The following is an 18508-nucleotide window of genomic DNA, read 5'->3' as shown; positions in this document are numbered from 1 at the left end:
TTAAAATGGAATATACTTTCTTCCCTATGGCTTTCTGTATTGTACAAATTTTCTATAATTCTATGTGTTGTTTTTGATATTAAAATTTTAAATTATAACACAGCCTGACAGGTCTAAATATAAGACAATACGAAGGGGCTAGACCATTGTCTAACTGACTTTTTTAGAATTCCATGTTTCCAAAGCCCTGTAAATGAACACATCCATTTTCTCAAGCTTCAGAATGGTAGTAATTCTTGCCACATTGCAAATTCAAGCAATTTCTCTGGTTATTCTTGATTAGCATGTCTTGATCTAGCTTATCAAAGCTACCTTCCATATCTTGCTGCACTCCACAATGGATCCCATTGCGGGCTCTTTCACATTCAAAGAGTTCTCTGTGCTCACTATACCTGGCAGGACTACCCTGCAGGTGAGAAATGGGCCCTTTAACTGTCTAGCCACAGGCTGCCAGACACAAAAGAAAGCTATGTTGTTATGGAATCTGAAGCATTAAGATTTTTCCAAATATGCCTGGATCACAGGAACATCTGATTCAATATGGAAAATTGTACTATTGTTCACACTTCCACAGAAACATATGACATTTCAGGGGAACACAGAGAAACAAATAAAAACCCTCAAGAGCAGCTACCAATTTTGCTAAATGTTATACCAGACATGGAGGATGGCAGGGATGGGAAAAAAAGTGACCTCAACTGATGGTCAGATGACTTTCTGTAATTTCAATAACATTTGCAACTAAGAAAGGGAATGTGTGATTATATCATCAACTATTTCCCCCACTCGGACAAAACCAGGCCCCTATTTTACGTCTAATCCAAAAGAAACACTTTCAAAGAGGGTGAAGAGGATTCTATGTGAAGTATTATACTCACAATTCTTCCCTTGGGTTAGAAAAAAAGCATTATTTCATCCTTAAAGTTTATGTGCACATTTTAGGATCAAGTCTAATTCTACTGGGAAAAAAATGTGCAGTTTCACCCTCTTTGTATGATATCCAAACAAAACAAAACAAACAAACAAAAAACCCACCTAATTTTGTTCAGAGTACTCAATGAACTACTGGCCTTTACATGACTGGCAGAACGAAATACCATAGTTACATAATGATACACAGAATCTCTTCTCAAGATATTTTATTTCCTATTTAAAATTAAGCCATGAACTAGAGTCAAGAATATTTTATTACAAGTACATAAGTAAATATAAGACAAACTTAAATGCTTTCGTTAGTATACTTATGCAATTTATTCTTTTTAACATTTTTTTAAAATGTCAAAAATTCTTAGCATGTCTTAAAGCAAAAAAAAAAAAAAAAGAAAGAAAGAAAGAAAAAGTATCCCCTAGGTATACTTGACCATTTCCTGCTCTTTGAACACCCCAAGCTTTTCAACATCTGAGCCCTTATTTATCTTGCTCCCTCTGTGATTTTCTTAAATTCTTTTGCAATAAGGATTTAGATAAAAAAAATAAATACCTAGATTATATTACTTTAAGCCTTTACAAAAATGCCTTCACCCAGTCAAAATATAAGACCATGTTTTTGGCTTTCATAAAAACCACGATGAAAGAAACATCAGTTTTAAGAATATTTCTATATATTCTGCTAAAAATCAATCAAAGGCATTATCTATGATGTTACCCAATGTCCTTTATATGACAGTCTGAGAGATAAATAACCTTGAAAAGTCAGTGCCTGGAAAGAACCACTCTATTTTTCCTGACAAATTGCTACGCTTCCTTTATTCCAATGCTAAAGACAATGCAGTCAAATATGTATTCTTTTTTTGCCTTGGTTGCCCTGAAGATGAGCTAAATTCCTTTTTCAATTGCAATAAATAACCTCTCCCTGGTGCCTAATACATATAACTCTCTTTTATTTTAAAGTTGTAATTTTTTACAACATATTTTTAATTATGCCACAGTAAAAGTCACCTTAAATATGTTTCAAAATATGTTTAAATATGCCTTAAATATAGAGGGCAGAATTAATACTGAGGCTGCATCCTATAGGCTATTCCATGTTAAGTTACAAAACAAAACCAGTGTGGCCTAGGCCAGCATTTACCAAACCAGAACATGCCAAGCAGTCATGTAATAATCTTACTAAAAGTGTGGATTCTGTTCGGAAGGTCTGGAGTGGAGCCCGAGTTTCCACAGTTCTAATAGGCTCCCAGATAAGGTCACTCCTATTGGCCCTCAGACCACACTTGGAGGACACGGGGTCTAAACAGTGCTCTGCCCACACATGAAGGAAAAGTCAGTACAAGACAAACAATGAATAGGACGGAGCCCTAAGACACTAGAACCCTCACAATGGTGAACACTCCAAATCAGAGCAAATGGGATAGCCTATTTCTGTATCAGTCTTTAAAAATCAAAAGGTCTTAAATTCAGTATCAGTATTAATTTAATTTTTTACATAACAACTGTCCAGCTCATGTTTTTCAAAGAAGTTGATTCTGACTCATGTGTTAGATATTGTACCATACACATCTAAAGAAAATTTTGGTTGGTATGTTTCAAAAATCCCTATTATTCTGAATATTTTAGGAGGGAATAGGACAAGAAAACTCATTGAGTATCTGGAAAGTTTCCATTTATTCAACTGTTTACTAAACACCTATTACACTCCAGCACTACTTTGAGGTCTCAACATACAAATGCCTTTTTCTTTTAATTTATTTATTCTGGTTTTATTCCGATTCTTCATTTTTACTATCTTTGGGAGCAATTACTGTATAACTTAGGGAATTAACCTCTAATCAGCAAATAAGTGAATGAATCTGCATCATTTCAAGAAAATTCATCAGCTGTGATACTGGCTAAGGAGATATTCAACATTAGTTCATTTAGATTTTCTGTCTTTCTAGCTTATTTCTAGTTAAGAGAGTATTCCTTCTCCTGACATGGCCTATTGCATAACGATAGATTCTAAAATACTTCACAGTAAAGACCTAGTTTTTCCTATGTTGTTCAGTTTTTATAGATTCTCATAGTGCCCATTGTTGTCTCCTCTGCATAGTGTCATGGATGCAGTAGGCAAAAACCTTTATTTTGGTTAAAGCTAAAGCTAAAATTAACCAGTTATCTAATACACATAAAGAACTAGCTGAGTCACTGCATAAGTACAACATTTAAGTTTTTTTCTGGGTCAGAGGATTTAAAACCAACTGTACTAGTTTTCTACTGCTGCTATAACAAATTACCATAAATTCAGTGTCTTAAACAGCACAAATTTATTATTTTATAGTTCTGGAGGTCAGAAGTCCAAAATGGGTCTCACTGGGCTAAAATCGAGGTGTCAGCAGGACTTGGTTTCTTCTCAAGGCTCTAGAGAAGAACTTATTTTCTGTTCTTTCTGGCTTCTACACACCTCCTACATTCCTTGGCTCTTGGCTCCTTCCTCTACCTTCCAACCCAGCAATGTTGTGTCTCTCTGTGACTTTTCTTCCACAGTCACATCTTCTTCCAGTGGACTCTTCCCTTCTGCTTCCTTCCATTTTAGGAACCTCTGTGATTACATCGGGCCACATGGATAATCTGGGATAGCCTCCCTATTTTAAGGTCAGCTGACAAGCAACCTTAATTTCCTTTGCCGTGTAACCTAACACCCTCAGGTTCTAAGGATTAAGATGTAGACATCTGTGAGGGCTCATTAGTCTACCTACCACACCAAGACAGGGTTCCATTTCTATTTACTAACTTGAATTTTCGAAACACTTTAGTTCTCTTACAGTTTTTCAATGCTAGGAAAAGAAGTTCTTCCGGGAAGAACAGTGTAAGATTACTGATAGCAAAAACCTGTGTTTCAGTTTTTCACCATGAGCTCTGACACTATTGGGATGACTCTAATACTCAGTGAGAGAGATGGATATTGCCGGAATGGACACTGCCACAGAACCATTGGCTCCCGGATACATGTAGCCTGAGACCCCTGACTTAGGTTCTGGTAAAACGATGCGGTGGAACATGGAATCAGACTGTGGCCACCAGGATAATGTCCTGACTCTGCAATCCAAGTTGGCTAGAAAAAGGGCCTTCTCATTAAAGTTTTAGAAGCTAAAGCCTCCTCTAAAATTGCTCTAATGAGCTTAGAATCATTAAAACTGTCCAAGGCACTAAGTAATAAAGTTCAGAGTTTGTTTTAAACATGGAAAAAAATGAAAAGTCAAATAGGTAAATTATAGTAGCCTAATTTTTTCATGCCATTACTAAGGACTGCGCAGGCGATGGTTTCAACTGTGCAATGCATAAGCTCTAAAGACTCTAAATCTCTCTAATCATTAAAAGAATAACACTTTGCATGAATGTTTTTATGAATATAGTCTAGACATACTTTCTCACAGGAACTCTTGATTAAAGATAATTATTATATTTCAATCAGAAGTCACAGAAAGTAAAAAGTCTGAATAATTGGCTGAAGGCCCTACACAAACCGAATCTAAATATGAAACAAACGGAATCAAGTTTGAACTTATGGCCTGAATTCTAGTAGATAAAAGTATATTTGTGGTGATTAAATATTTAAAACAGGCATGTCCAGTCATCATGTGCTAAAATAGAAACTGTATGGCAGTTTCCGCAGAGTCAGATTGGCTCTACTGTGGTATCATGTCATACAAAGGTTATGAGAAGTATATTGTTTCTTGAGAACCTTGTTTTTTAACACACAGTAAGCAATGCCAATGTGAGAAGTAGTCATCTCTCACGGGTTAACTGATACCCTCAATTTCTACCCCTCTCACCTGCTGACCCCCTTCCTTGCCCCTCCCCCCAAACTGTACCTAATACGAAGGTGCTTCTGAGAACTATTCATGGTTCCCATGGCTCTGGTAGGGTCTCCAAACAATACTTCAGCTCAACACTGCTCCTTGGCAACACTGGAGCAGGCTAGCTTTAATGAGCTCTGATTAAGGAATGGGATAAGGTGGTGATCCAAGAGGAATTTTATTTGCATAGCCCCTAGAAGAATTCTGAAAATCTATGCACATATTTTTAAATAACATCTAAACATTTTTCACATAAGTTTAAACACTTGAAAAAGGAACATGATTTCGAATGCTCTAATACATATTTATCAGAACCTCAGGGCTGCAGATTTCACTCATTCAATCTATGGAAAATGTCTGCTCTATCACATAATTTAATTGGCAGAGCCCATTCTCATTGCCAAGCCAATCAACCCAATAAGACTTTCTGTCAAAACAAGTCTGACTTCGTTTTTTTCAGTCAAATGTGAAGATAGTCTTGATGACAATCTGTATTCTGAATGCTAAAAGGAACAGACAAATAAAGCACAGAGCCTTGTCATGTGCTCATCCCTTGGATGAATGAGGAAGAAGGAAGGAGAACTGGCAGGCATTATCCATGCTCAGAGGCGATCGGTTTCAAGAAAGAGATGGAAGTTGAGGATCTGAAAATTGAAACCCTTGAAACCCTCTATGCCCTGGGAAGTCTTGGAGCCCAAAGGCATGTACATAGTTTGGAAACTGCTGAGAAAAAGCACTTAAATTCTTCTTTGAAAGTATCTAACATGAAACAAATATAAAGTGGTGTTTCTAAACAAAAAGCCCTCTGACTACATTTCTTTGAGGGATCCTAGGCCTTTGGAAATATCATGTTCTCTTCATCAAAACGGAGGGTCAACAATTAGAGATTATAATCTTGCTTATGCAGCCAGCCAATCTTGTGTATAATCTTGGATGGGTAGTTCTGGTGTCCCAGGATTTGCTTCTACATTTTCTCTAGTCCTTGGAACTCCTTGATTTGGTTCTAACCCTCCACCCATACTTGGTCATTGTTGAGTGTGTGTTTCACCCAGTCTAAATTAGTCACCTTTCCCCCTTAAGCTCCTAGATTTCACTCCATGTCATCATTGGGCCTTATGCTCATATGTTGATGCTCTGGCCTTTTTTTAGTGCCAGAAGTAGATAAGCTTTTTTAAAAAAAACCAAAAACAACTGCAACTGCCAAGGCTATCCTGTTGTGCCAGCAGAGCTGCTTATGCAAACTACTGAAAACTCTTAGGTGGAAATATAAGGAGTGTAATACAAGACATACTGGTAATGTATTTTGAAAACCTCTCCCCTAATATTTCTGGGAGAAAGGTTAGAAGTAAATTACTGACAATGGGCAAGAAAACAGATGCAAAGAAGACAACTTTATTAGGTGCTTTCTCTTCTTTATGAGGATTTTGGTCCTTTCAGAAGCAGCTCCAAGTAATTCGACAATACCCAGTTTCCTTCAGTTGCTGCAACTCGATCCCACGGTGGGTGCTCTGGAAAGCGTGCTGAGGGCGCATGGGTCTGAGGCCACTCACGATCAAGGTCGTCTGATCCATTTGTTAAGTTGAGACTCTTTCCGTGTCACCTCTTAGAAGCAGGTCTGTGTTCCCCTCCAAATAGCCCACCACCTGGCTGTGCCCACCTCCATTCGTGCCCCACCTACCCTGTAACGGGTGGTTCGGAGGTGCGGCTACGGAGGCAGCCAGGCCTTTAGACGCAATCACCGAGGAAGAGGCGAGGACACCAGCGGAGGATGGAGGCGCGCGCAGGTGCCCGCGCACCCACCCACCCACACACACCGACTCGGGGTGCAGGGCGGACGGGGGAGGGGAGCGGAAGGCCTTACCAGATCAATGAACGTCAGGAATTTCCAGCTCCCGCCGTAGGTCTGATGCGAGGGCATTTCGATGGCCTTGTAGTTACACAGGATAGAGCAGTAGGACAGCAGGATCGCCACCCGCAGCACCTGGCACGGGACAAGCGCCATGTTCGCGAAAGGCCTGGCAGCCTGGAAGGCGGGGAGCGAGGGCTGGAGGCGCAGGGCGCGCGGGGGCGGGCGCCGGGAGAACCCTGGCCGGCCGCGGGGCGGGGCGGGGCGGGGTCTGCGGCGGGCGCGCCCCGCGGAACCCGCGACCGCGAGCGCCCGGCGACCTGCGCGGGCGGGGGCGGCGTCGGCGGGCCCTAGCGGCGGCCGCGGCCGGGCGGCGTGGCGTCAGCTCTTTCGTCATCTCCGTCATTCTGTTCCTGCGTTCGCGGGGCCCTGGGAGACCCGGCCGGGGCGCCCCCTAGGCGTCCTGTGGGTGGATAGGCGGCCTCCGAGTGCGAGCACTGCCGGCGAAGCGCGCGGCGCGCTGCGGAGCCGCGGCGGGTGGCATCTGCAGGGCAGAGAGGGAGCGCGGGGCCGGCGGGAGGGCGGGAAACCTGCCCTGACGGAGGGGACCCTAGTGGGGACAAACGTCGCAGCCGGGGGGATTGCGGCGGAGGTGGTTCCTGCTGGCCAAGGCGGGTGCTCCGTGCGGAGGGACCGGTGGAAGCCTGCACGTGGGGTGTAAACCCGCGCGCCGGGGGCTCCCGAGTGTCTGTTTTGAACGCAACTGGATTTTTACTGATAGACTATTAATCACTGTGAAATTACCTTATAAATTCTATTCCAGCGGATGGACTGCCCCGTGCTCCTCCTCCACAGGAGATTGATAAATAGCATGTCAGTATGTAATACAACAGGACAGACCATGAACTTCGGACAAGAGGTTTATAAATAAAAGGTTATAGAGAGAGGGGTGTCAGATAACTGTTCCTGCTTCAAGAGAGCGTTCAGCTTCAAAACAAATCGTTCTGAGTTTGGAAGCAAAACCCGGCATGTAACTTAATACTAATCTTTTGAGGGTTAAACTGACATTGCCCTTTTACTTATTTTTTTCCTACCGTACAATACCAGAGCTTAATGGAAGGAAAATAGACTGGATTCCCTCTGCCTTCCAGTAAATGTTGTCACAGTGAAGTTGCCTCAGTCTGTGGGCAGCATTTTTTTTTTTTTTTAAATCATGATCATATTTCAGCCAACCAGATGCAGGGTCAGAGTATGAAAAGACAACATAGGTATTTCCTGTGGATCCATTTAAAACAGGTGTCCTCTCCAAATAGTCTCTGAGTCAGTGAATGTGGACTAAGGGGGCAGGGAAAGCAGAGTGTTGGAGATAAAGAGAAAGTAGCAACTCATGAATGTTTTCCTGAAATTTTCCAATCAAACCCTAAACCAAAATAGAGAAACCCATTAGGTTTTTTTTTTATTGGCCTTATAATTATGTCAGTAGAAATTGATGTCACAAAAATCAAGATAATTCCAAGATGCTACTAGCATAAAGCTGCTCATTATCAATAATTATAGTTTTACATCCATGTAAAAATTGGGTCTATGTGTTTTTAATTGTCATGTTCATAATATTGCAAAATTAAAAAGTAGATCTACTGAAGATCTTACTAGGTCCTTAATAAAGTTTTACAAGTTAATATGATAGTCTCAAAGTTTGATATACCCTTCCTACCGTACATTTTAGAAAACCATTGATAAGATTCTCATCCCCATCATTACAAAATATAACATTTTCATAAAGCTATTTGATTTTAGTCTGTGGTCAGTTTCTTTTTAAATAAATCATTATAGCACTCAAATAAGTGTTTGAACCCATTCTAATGCGTTTGCTTTTGTTATTTTGGATTTGATAACCATTAAATGGTTTTGTGGAGTTGTTTTTTGTTTGTTTGTTTGTTTTGGAGAGGGGGCAGATATCCGAAGGTCAGAGGTAGAGGGAGAGAGAATTTCAAGCAGGCTCCAGGCCCAGGGTGGAGTCTGATGGGGGGGCTCCTTCTCACATCCATCTCACAACCCTAAAATCTTGACAGGAGCGGAAATCAAGAGTCAGATGCTTAACCAGCTGAGTCACCCAAGTGGCCCTGGAGGGTTGGTTGGTTGGTTTGTTTTTAATGAAACATCTGCATAAACCTTTACTCAAATATTTTATGAGAATGTCAGTCCACAATTTTTTGGAACTTCTTCTTAACTATTTACTGGCATGTCCAGGTTGTTCTTTTGGCTTTTTATGCCATTAACTAATAATCTTAGTTATGTCTTAAAGGTATTTTTTGTGAGAAAAATTTACACACAGATTGTTTTTACAGTGTAAGTAATACAATGGGATATTGCCCTTAAACTTCACTCAGTAGAGGTAATTCCTTTTTATAAACTATAATACATTATTTACTGATAAGTATTTACCTGATGATTCTGTATTGGAATTAGAGATACAGTTTTTCACTGTATAGAATAAATACCTGCATGTCACTTTTTTAGCTTTTTCATTCTACTACACAATTAGTGGTGATGGAGGAGAATAGCTTTATCCAGTTGAATTTCATGAAAATATGTTTTCTAAGGGAAGATTTCAAGACCGTATCTTAATTTCTAGTTACCTTAGTGTTCTTTGATTATTGTAATAGCTCTTAACTCTTAGTCTCTACTATATGGGCTGGAGATACTCTTCCTTAAGAACTTCTAAAAACTGCTACAGACTTTCTTTCTTTCTTTCTTTCTTTCATTCTTTCTTCTTTCTTTCTCTCTTTTTTCTTTCTTTTTTTTTGAAGGAGAGGGTGTCTGACATATTGGTGATGATAATCCTTGCTAATCTTGGAAACGACAGGGACCCCTGTGTCTCCCTTATGTTGTATTCCAAGGAGCCAACTTTATATAAGCTGTGCTTAAAAATTCAGGAGGAAGAATTGTATATATGCTTATCCTTATAATAGTCAATGTTTATGCATTTCCTTTGGTTCTGTATTTGCATTAGATTAGATAAGCATTTTCTAACAGTATCAATATATTTGAGCAAATCATTTATTCCCCTTCACATTTGTCTGCACCACAAGTGTAAAAGCTGGGATATGTTTCTTGAGCATAAGGAAAATCCCCTCAGTATTGTAGAAAAGACACCTTTGGGTTGTTTATTTTTTCCTTGTTACAAAAGTAGCATATGTATGGGGCGCCTGGGTGGCTCAGTCGTTAAGCGGCTGCCTTCCACTCAGTTCATGATATCGGAGTCCTTGGATCGAGCCCCACATCGGACTCCCTGCTCAGCAGGAAGCCTGCTTCTTCCTCTCCCACTCGCCCTGCTTGTGTTCCCTCTCTCGCTGTGTCTATCTCTATCAAATAAGTAAAATCTTTAAAAAAAAAAGTAGCATATGTATGATATTAAAAAAGGAAAATTAAAAAAAAAATCACCCCTGCTCTCATCAACCAGAGAAAACACTACAAACATTTCAGCACATACCAGACAGTCTCTTTACAATACATACATAGCTACTTGTGACATACTGTGTAACAATTTGCATCAAGCCGACTTTTATTTATTTATTTATTTATTTATTTATTTATTTATTTTAAAGATTTTATTTATTTATTTGAGAGAGAGAGAATGAGAGACAGAGAGCACGAGAGGGAAGAGGGTCAGAGGGAGAAGCAGACCCCCGCTGAGCAGGGAGCCCGATGTGGGACTCGATCCCGGGACTCCAGGATCATGACCTGAGCCGAAGGCAGTCGCTTAACCAACTGAGCCACCCAGGCGCCCAAGCTGACTTTTATTTAGTAAGAATATTCTCTTACTATTTAAAACTCTATAAAATCATGCTTAATGATTGCATAGCATGACGCAGTATGAACATATCATATTTTTCTTAAACTTTTCTCTGGTTTTGGACATTTAGGTTGTTTCCATTTTTTTTTGTCATTATAAATACAGTGCAATGTCTGCATTTTGAATTGAGAAAGTCATTTTTAAGGATTATTTATAGCTTAAAACCATTTAAGAAACCACCCTTTTATAATCTAATGTGTATGTTTCTTTACACATGTTTGTCTGAACTGAGGTACCAAAGAGAGCTCTTTTGCCCTAGAGGGCAGTTGGGAAAGATTAAGATTGAAGTAAAAGAAGTGAGTAAAAATCATTCTTTTTTTCCCAGCAATTGATGCTCATTACAGATTTTTAAAATTCCCTTAGCTATGAAACACAGTGCCAATGCATTTCACCAGTCAGGTTTTTTGCTATAAACCAGAAAGAGTAGTTATTTACAGGCTAATTGAGAAGCAGGCACCAGCCGATGTTGCTGGTTGCAGCAGTTTTCACAGACTTAAAAATGGACTGTATTTGCTATAAAGAACTCTACTAAATTATGAGATTGCTAAAAACCAGGGATTCTATGGAAAGTCACTGAAAAGCTTTGGAAAAAGTAGTATTGAGATTACACCCAAGTCACCAGCTAGATCACATACAGACCTGAAACATCCCCCTGACTGCCTGAAGTCTGCCAGTGCTTGTGTCAATGAGAGTCCTCCAGCTCGGGACAGAGCTCTGTGTGCATGTATCCAGATCCAGCACGTCCCGCAGGACTTGCCATAAATCCACTTTGACAATCCTCTTCAGGGGCACGTGGGTGGCTCAGTCAGTTGGGCATCAGACTCTTGATTTCGGCTCAGGTCATGATCTCAGGGTTGTGGGATCAAGCCCTGTGTGGGGCTCCTCCCTCAGCGGGGAGTCTGCTCAAGATCCTCTCTCCCCCTCTGCCCCACCCCCACTCCCATGTGCATGCATGTGCACGCTCTCTCTCTAAAATAAATAAATAAATAAATCTTTTTAAAAATTTAATAAAAATATATGCATATATACATAAATACATAAAAAAAAAAAAACAGTCCCTCTTTAGGACATAGGATGTGGTCTTCCTGCTCTGAACAATTCACATGGATGACTTACTGGTGATTCAAATTCTACATGTACTCATTATACTCATTATTTCCTTCTCAAAACTAGCTCTTCAGAAGTTTTCTTATTCTCTGGGTACAGCGCCAGTGTGCTATATTAGAAACATCAGGATGGAGCCGGATGGCTTAGAGGTGCCAGTCTCTTAATGGTGCTAAAATATCTCTGGAAGTATGGCAAGTTGAAGGGTATTCACTCACCAGAATTCTCAGGGAGGGGACTGTGTGTTATTAGAAGAAATATTTTCAGAACCAACTTAGGTGGATAGGGGGACAGGGGAGAGAGACCTACAGCTATCTAGAATAACAGTAAATCACTGCTAAAATTCTTCTCCCTGATGGTATCAGGGTAATTACATAGCTTTTTGTTTGCTGAATGAACTATATATAGGAGTTTGGAACTAGAACTCAATTATTCTGTGTCATAGAGCTAAGGGGGGCTTTCTTCCCCATAGCCTTCAGCCTCTATTCTAGATAAATATTAAGCAGATATTTAAAGATATCTCAGTGGTCTTAAGCTTAAATCCTTCAGAGGCCAGGCATGTATCATAATTAAGTAAAGCTAGTTGAAAGGTTATAGTGCATAATTTGGTCTTTTAAAAACCATAGTAAATGCCTAACTAAATGCATTGCAATTCAAATTTTTAAAAATTTGAGTGCCCAAACACACACACACACACACACACACACACATCTGTGTGCTAGAGTCAGTTGTAGGTAGGGACTTAGGAATTATCATTTTGCAAGAGTTCCATGTTAATATTTTACCCAGGGTGTCCAAAAAAACAAAAAAAAACAACACTGTCGCCCACTACTACTCATCATCTATAAAAATTAAGGCTACTTTGGCTGTAATTGACAACTCTATTCCTTGAAGCAGGATGAAGGAATATATGAAGATGGGTGAAAAGAGCATCCTGTGTACAGTGCACACTGTCCCTTAAGGAAGGTTTATAGAAGAAGATGCCACACGATTCCACCCTCGCCTCATTAGCCGGCACTCTTCCACATGGCCACAGCTAGTGAAAGCAGCCTCCATTCTGGGTGGCCATATGCCCAGCCCCAAATCAGGGCTCTTTTAGTGTGGCAGGGGGATGTTATGGGTTGAATTGTGTCCCCTCCAAAAAGGTGTGTTGAAGTTAAAATCCCCACTACCTCAGGAAGTGGTCTTATTTGGATAGGGTCATTGCAGATGCAATTGGTTAAGATGATGTCATACTGGCAGAGGGGAGATCCTTAAGCCAATACAACTAGTCTCCTTATAAGAAGACAGAATCACACAGGGAGAATGCCATGTGAAGAGGGAGGCAGTGATTAGGTTCATGACAAGCCAAGGAATGACCAAGGATTGCAAACTGTCCCCAGACGCTAGGCAGAGCTTGGAACAGGTTCTCCCTCACAAGCCTGAGAAAGAACGAACCATGCTGATGCCTTGATTTCTAGCCTTCAGAGCTATGAGACAACAAATTTCTGCTGTTTAAGCCATCCTGTTTGTGGTATTTTGTTAATGCCATCCCTAGGAATCTAAGACAGGGAAGAAAACAGATATTGGGAGACCACTACCAGTTTCTACCACAACATCCAACCAATAGTTAACTTCCAGGAATATTTTTTCTCTGCCACATTTGTCAGCTCTGAGCCTTCATTTCTATTTCTACTGCTATTGCCTTCTTGAATAAACTCTGTAACTTTTGCCTCTATCATTGCATCTCGACAGCACCCTTATCACTGCCACTAGAATTATCTCTCTGAAACCGTGGGTCAGATTATATCACTCCCTCTCGTCAGAAATAGTCAGTGATTTCCCCATGGCCTACAGGAAATCTCACTTCCTTATAATGGTGTTCAATGTCTTCCATAGTTTATCTGACCTTAACTCAGTGTTTCAACTTCCATGACTATACCTTTTAAAATAGTATGTATTTCATTATCATAGGAATACTTATCTTCCCCCAAAACTCAGCATTTATTTTTACTCTTCTATGCCCCTTGGGTACCAATGATTCATATTACTTTCTCCATCTGTTGAGCGTCTATTCATCTCTCAAGGCCAAGCTCTGACAGAAATTTCCTAATAATCCATATATTTGCAAATACTTGCCATCTAGGAAGCTCTTTCACATCATACTAAATGGCAATCATAGCATCTTTTGATGGGGCAGCTCAGGAGCATCGCTGGGACAATTACCATCACCCTCCCAGCAGGGGATTGCCCTAAGATGCCCTTCACATGGAAGCGGCCAATTCACTGGGGATGCAGCTGTCAGAGAACATTCTCTCCCTTTTGTAAGATGGAAAGCATATTTCCCAATAGTTTGAGATTATGTGAAGCAGTTAATTAAACTATCCCCTTGGGTCCCAGACTCTTTGTCCACAAAAGGCAAGACATTTGGGGAACTGGTAGCCTCTGCAGTCAGGCAATATTACAGAAATGTGGAATGCAGGGATGGTGGGATGGGTTGCTACTTCTTACCATATAAAGCAACCTTTTCCCAGAATTAAGAGCAGTCCATTTATTGACCTTCTGTGTTAGTTATCCTCAGAGCTAGTTAAAAGTCCAGTTTAGAAGCTAGTATAATAAACATCCAGCACAAAAGAGTTTGATAAAATTAAACCAAACACCATCATTTTGTTTTCAGAAAACATATGATTTGCCGTGAGAGATGGTAGCATCAAGCCATCCTGCCAAGTGCCAGAAGCCATATTACATTATCTGTCAAGTTGGCCAACCGAGAACAGAGAGAACTTTTGCTTCCCTTGTCCCGAGGGAATACCTTGGTAGCCATGCAGGCCTGTTGGAGCTAAGGCTAGTTCTGACACCTAGCCCCAGGAACTGAGCATTCACTTTCACTCTCAAAAGTTCATGTATCAAAATTAGCAGGTGAATTGTTCACATCCCTGACAGTTGGACTCTGAACACAGAAGCATATAGGACACCCATAAGGATGTTTGGAAGGTTACCTGTGAACACAATGATCTGTTAAGCCAAGCCATGATTCTGAGTAAAGCTGGAAACTGCCTGAAGGCCTCCCAAGAAATATTTCGCTAGCACAGCCTTTCCTTAGTCCTTTTTTCCTGTTTCACTGTGATATGATGATAAGAACTTGGGTAGCCAGCTTCTCAGTATGAGGGAAATAACTAGGGATATTGGCCCTGACATCCATAACCTAATGAACCAATGCCAACAGCAGCCTCCCTCCCTGCAGGCTTTTTGTGAGGTGAGAAAAATAGCTCCGTGCTGAATCACAGTATAGTAGCGTAGTAGGATAGTACTAAGATCAGGATTCAAATTTAGGCATGTTTTTATTTAATAAACACTCATACAACACTGTGGGTCAGGCTCTGATCTAAGCACTTGACAAATATTAACTCATTTTCTCCTCACTAAGGATGGTTACTATTGGGGCACCTGGGTGGCTCAGTTGGTTAAGTGACTGCCTTTGGCTCAGGTCATGTTCCCAGGGTCCTGGGATCAAGCCCCATATCTGGCTCCTTGCTCAGCGGGGAGCCTGTTTCTCCCTCTCCCTCTGCTGCTCCCCCTGCTTGTGCTCTCTCTCTCTGTCAAATAAATAAAAATTCTTTAAAAAAAAAAAAGGATGGTTATGATTATAATCCCCATTTTAATTAAGAGAAAATGGAGGCATAGAGAAAATTAAACTGCCCAGGATCACACAGCCAGTAAATGGCAGTGCTGGGATAGAAAACGGGGTTTTGGGGGTTCTTCATCATTACATCATGCTGCCCAATGATGCCAGTCAGTGCATATCCCATCCCAGGGTCTAATTCCCCTTCTGCTACTATTGAGCCATGTGACTTGGGTTGTGTTTCCTCATAGTTTACGTTTGCCCCACCCCCTGCCCCGAGGCGGCTGCCTACTGCACTCACGCTGATATCTGACAGGAGCATATTGGGCAGAAACAACATCTGTATTTCAGCATCTTTGGCGACATCATTGTCCGATTCATAAGGATGAGAAAATTTGCGATAAGGGTTCCACAAGCCCGCAAACCACTTTATAATAGCCTTCATGAAACTTCCATTATTGACAGTCTTTTTGTTATCATTTGATCATATCATTGATTTCAGGGCACTGGAGGCACCTGAAGTTATCTTCCACAAACCTGAGCTCTATCTTCTTGAAATAAATGCTTCATCACTACCTGTTTATGCTCCGTTGCTCCATTATTCCTTTCACATAAACTACATCTGATTACCAGATTCATCCAATTAATTCTATTCAGTGCAATTTATTTTCTGGAATTGTGTAATGATGTTCCTTTAAGTTTTGCTTAAATTGATGGATTATTTTCTTTCAAAATACTCTGCTCTTCTACCTTAATATTCATTGGAGGCCAGACATCTTTATATTGACAGTCACAGAAAGATAGACTCTTGTATTTAGAGGAAAACTTAAAGATTGACTATTCCAGGCCCTTTATAGTATAGATGATGAAACAGGCCCAGAAATTTAAATGACTTGCCTAAAGTTAGTTACTGGCAGAGCTGGATCTAAAACTCTCCTTAGGGCAATTTTTTCTTTCCTTTTTATTTTATTTAAATTAATAGATTTTATTATTTATAAAAACAGTTTTAGGTGTACAGAAAAATTGAGCAGAAAGTATAGGAAATCGCCAAATACTCCTTCTCTCCCTGACACACAGTTTCCCCTATTATTAATATCTTGCTTTAGTGTGGTACATTCATTAAAATTGATGATGATTACTGATTAAAGTTTATAGTTACATCAGGGGAAACTGCAGACTGGTATCTCTCATGAATACAGATCTAAAAATCTTCAACAAAATATTAGCAAATCAAATTTAATAATATGTAAAAAATTATGCAAGATGACCATGTGGGATTTGTGCTAGGTATGCAAGTTTTGCTCAACATTCAAAAATCTATTAATGTAATCCATACATCAACAGGCTAAAGATATAAATCATATGATCAGATCAATAGATTCAAGGAAAAGCATTTGACAAAATCCAACACCCACCCATTCTAAAGAATCTTTTTTTTTTTTAAAGATTTTATTTATTTATTTGAGAGAGAGAATGAGATAGAGACAGAGAGCATGAGAGAGGGGAGGGTCAGAGGGAGAAGCAGACTCCCCGCTGAGTGGGGAGCCCGATGCGGGACTCGATTCCGGGACTCCAGGATCATGACCTGAGCCGAAGGCAGTCGCTTAACCAACTGAGCCACCCAGGCGCCCCATTCTAAAGAATCTTAGCAAACTAGGAATATAGGGGAAATTCCTGAATTTATTAAAGAACATTTAAAAAAAAAAACCCTTCAGTTAGCATTATATGTAATGGTGAGAAACTAAATGTTTCCTCCTTCAGATCAAGAACAAGACAAGGATGTTCTCTCTCATCATTCCTATTCAACATTGTACAGAAAGCCCTGGTTAATGCAATAAGACAAGACAAGGAAATAAAAGTATATAGACCAGGAAGGAAGAAATAAAGCAGTCTTTGTTCACAGATGATATTGAATTGTTCATGTAGAAAATCCCAAAGTATAAATCAAAAAAACTCCTGGAACTAATAAATGATTATAACAACTTTTCAGAATACAAGGTCAATATGCAAAAGCTTATTCTCTTTCTACATAACAGCAACAAAAGCTGGAATTTGAAAGTAAAAAATAAAACACTGTTCACATTAGCAACAAAAATGAAATACTTAGATGTAAATCTAACAAAATACGTACAAGATCTATATGAGGAAAATTGCAAAATTCTGATGAAAGAAATAAAAGAATATCTACATAAATGGGTATCCCATGCTTACAAACAGGAAGACTCAATATTGTTAAGATGTCAATTCTTCCCAACATTATATGTCTAGTCAATGCAATCCCAGTCAAATAGCAAGTTATTTTGGAAAGCTTATATGGAAAGGCAAAAGAACTACAATAGCCAACATAAACAAAACAAAGTTGGAGGACTGATACTACCTGACTTCAAGACCTACTATAAAGCTACAGTCATCAAGACATTGTAGTTTTGGAGAAAGAATAGACGAATAGATCAAGGGAGCAGAATAAACCTACACAAACACAGTCAACTGATCTTTGACAAAAGAGCAAAGGTAATTCAATAGGGAAAGGATTGTCTTTTCAACAACAGATGCTGGAAAAACTTGTTGTCCACATGGGGAAGAAAATAAACCTAGACACAGACTTTACATCTTTCACAAAAATTAACTCAAATTGGAACACAAAATGCAAGAGTATAAAACTCATCACTAGATGACAAAGTTTATCACAAAAAGTAAAGCATACTGAATGCTATAGCTTTCCCCTATCATCCCAAATCCTTAGAAGTTCCCTAAAAATATAAAACTAGTGAGTGAATCTAGAACCTTCCTGGAAAGATTTAAAGATTTTATTTATTTATTTATTGGACAGAGAGAGACACAGCGAGAGAGGAAATAGAACACAACCAGGGGTAGTGGGAGAGGGAGAAGCAGGCTTCCTGCCGAGGAGGGAGCACGATGCAGGGCTCGATGCAGGGCTCGATGCAGGGCTCGATGCAGGGCTCGATCCCAGGACCCCGGGATCATGACCTGAGCCAAAGACAGACGCTTAATGACTGAGCCACCCAGGCGCTCCCATTCCTGGAAGATTTAAAAAGGTGCCTCAGTGGATCAGAAGCTATATTGAATAACTGAAAGATGGAAAAAAAAGTTAACTGAAGAATATGGTCCAGAGAGGGCGGAGCAAGATGGCGGAGGAGTAGGAGACCTGGATTTCGTCTCCTCTCAGGAATTCAGCTGGATAGGGATCAAACCATTCTGAACACCTACAAACTCAACAGGAGATCGAAGAAAGGAATAGCAACAACTCTCTGAACAGAAAAGCGACCACTTTCTGGAAGGTAGGACGTGCGGAGAAGTGAATCCGA

The 18508-nt window shown here is 40.1% G+C and overlaps 1 protein-coding gene across 12 annotated transcripts in view; it reads right to left on the bottom strand.

The window, feature by feature from the left end:
* The window catches only part of AIG1 (androgen induced 1), a 373835-nt gene that overhangs the window by 288067 nt on the left and 67260 nt on the right, over positions 1-18508 (bottom strand). For 4 of the 12 annotated variants that reach the window (XR_014147368.1, XR_014147369.1, XM_081827456.1 and 1 more), the window contains exon 1: positions 6637-6891. The exons of 2 other annotated variants lie outside the window; for them this stretch is intronic. Coding sequence is in view for 8 of the 10 variants with exons in the window: in XM_081827456.1 (XP_081683582.1) it covers positions 6637-6777 (141 nt within the window). In the remaining 2 variants the exon portion in view is untranslated. Of the gene's footprint in view, positions 1-6151; positions 6378-6636; positions 6948-18508 lie in introns of those variants that run through there. 6 more of the 12 variants (XM_081827461.1, XM_081827460.1, XM_031037855.2 and 3 more) reach the window with 6 other exon arrangements.

The sequence above is a fragment of the Leptonychotes weddellii genome, chromosome 8 (genome assembly GCF_054177405.1).
Source record: "Leptonychotes weddellii isolate Sample4059 chromosome 8, ASM5417740v2, whole genome shotgun sequence".
NCBI lineage: Eukaryota > Metazoa > Chordata > Mammalia > Carnivora > Phocidae > Leptonychotes > Leptonychotes weddellii.
The sequence above is the reverse complement of the archived record's forward strand: the minus strand, read 5'-3'. Positions and strand labels throughout refer to the sequence as shown.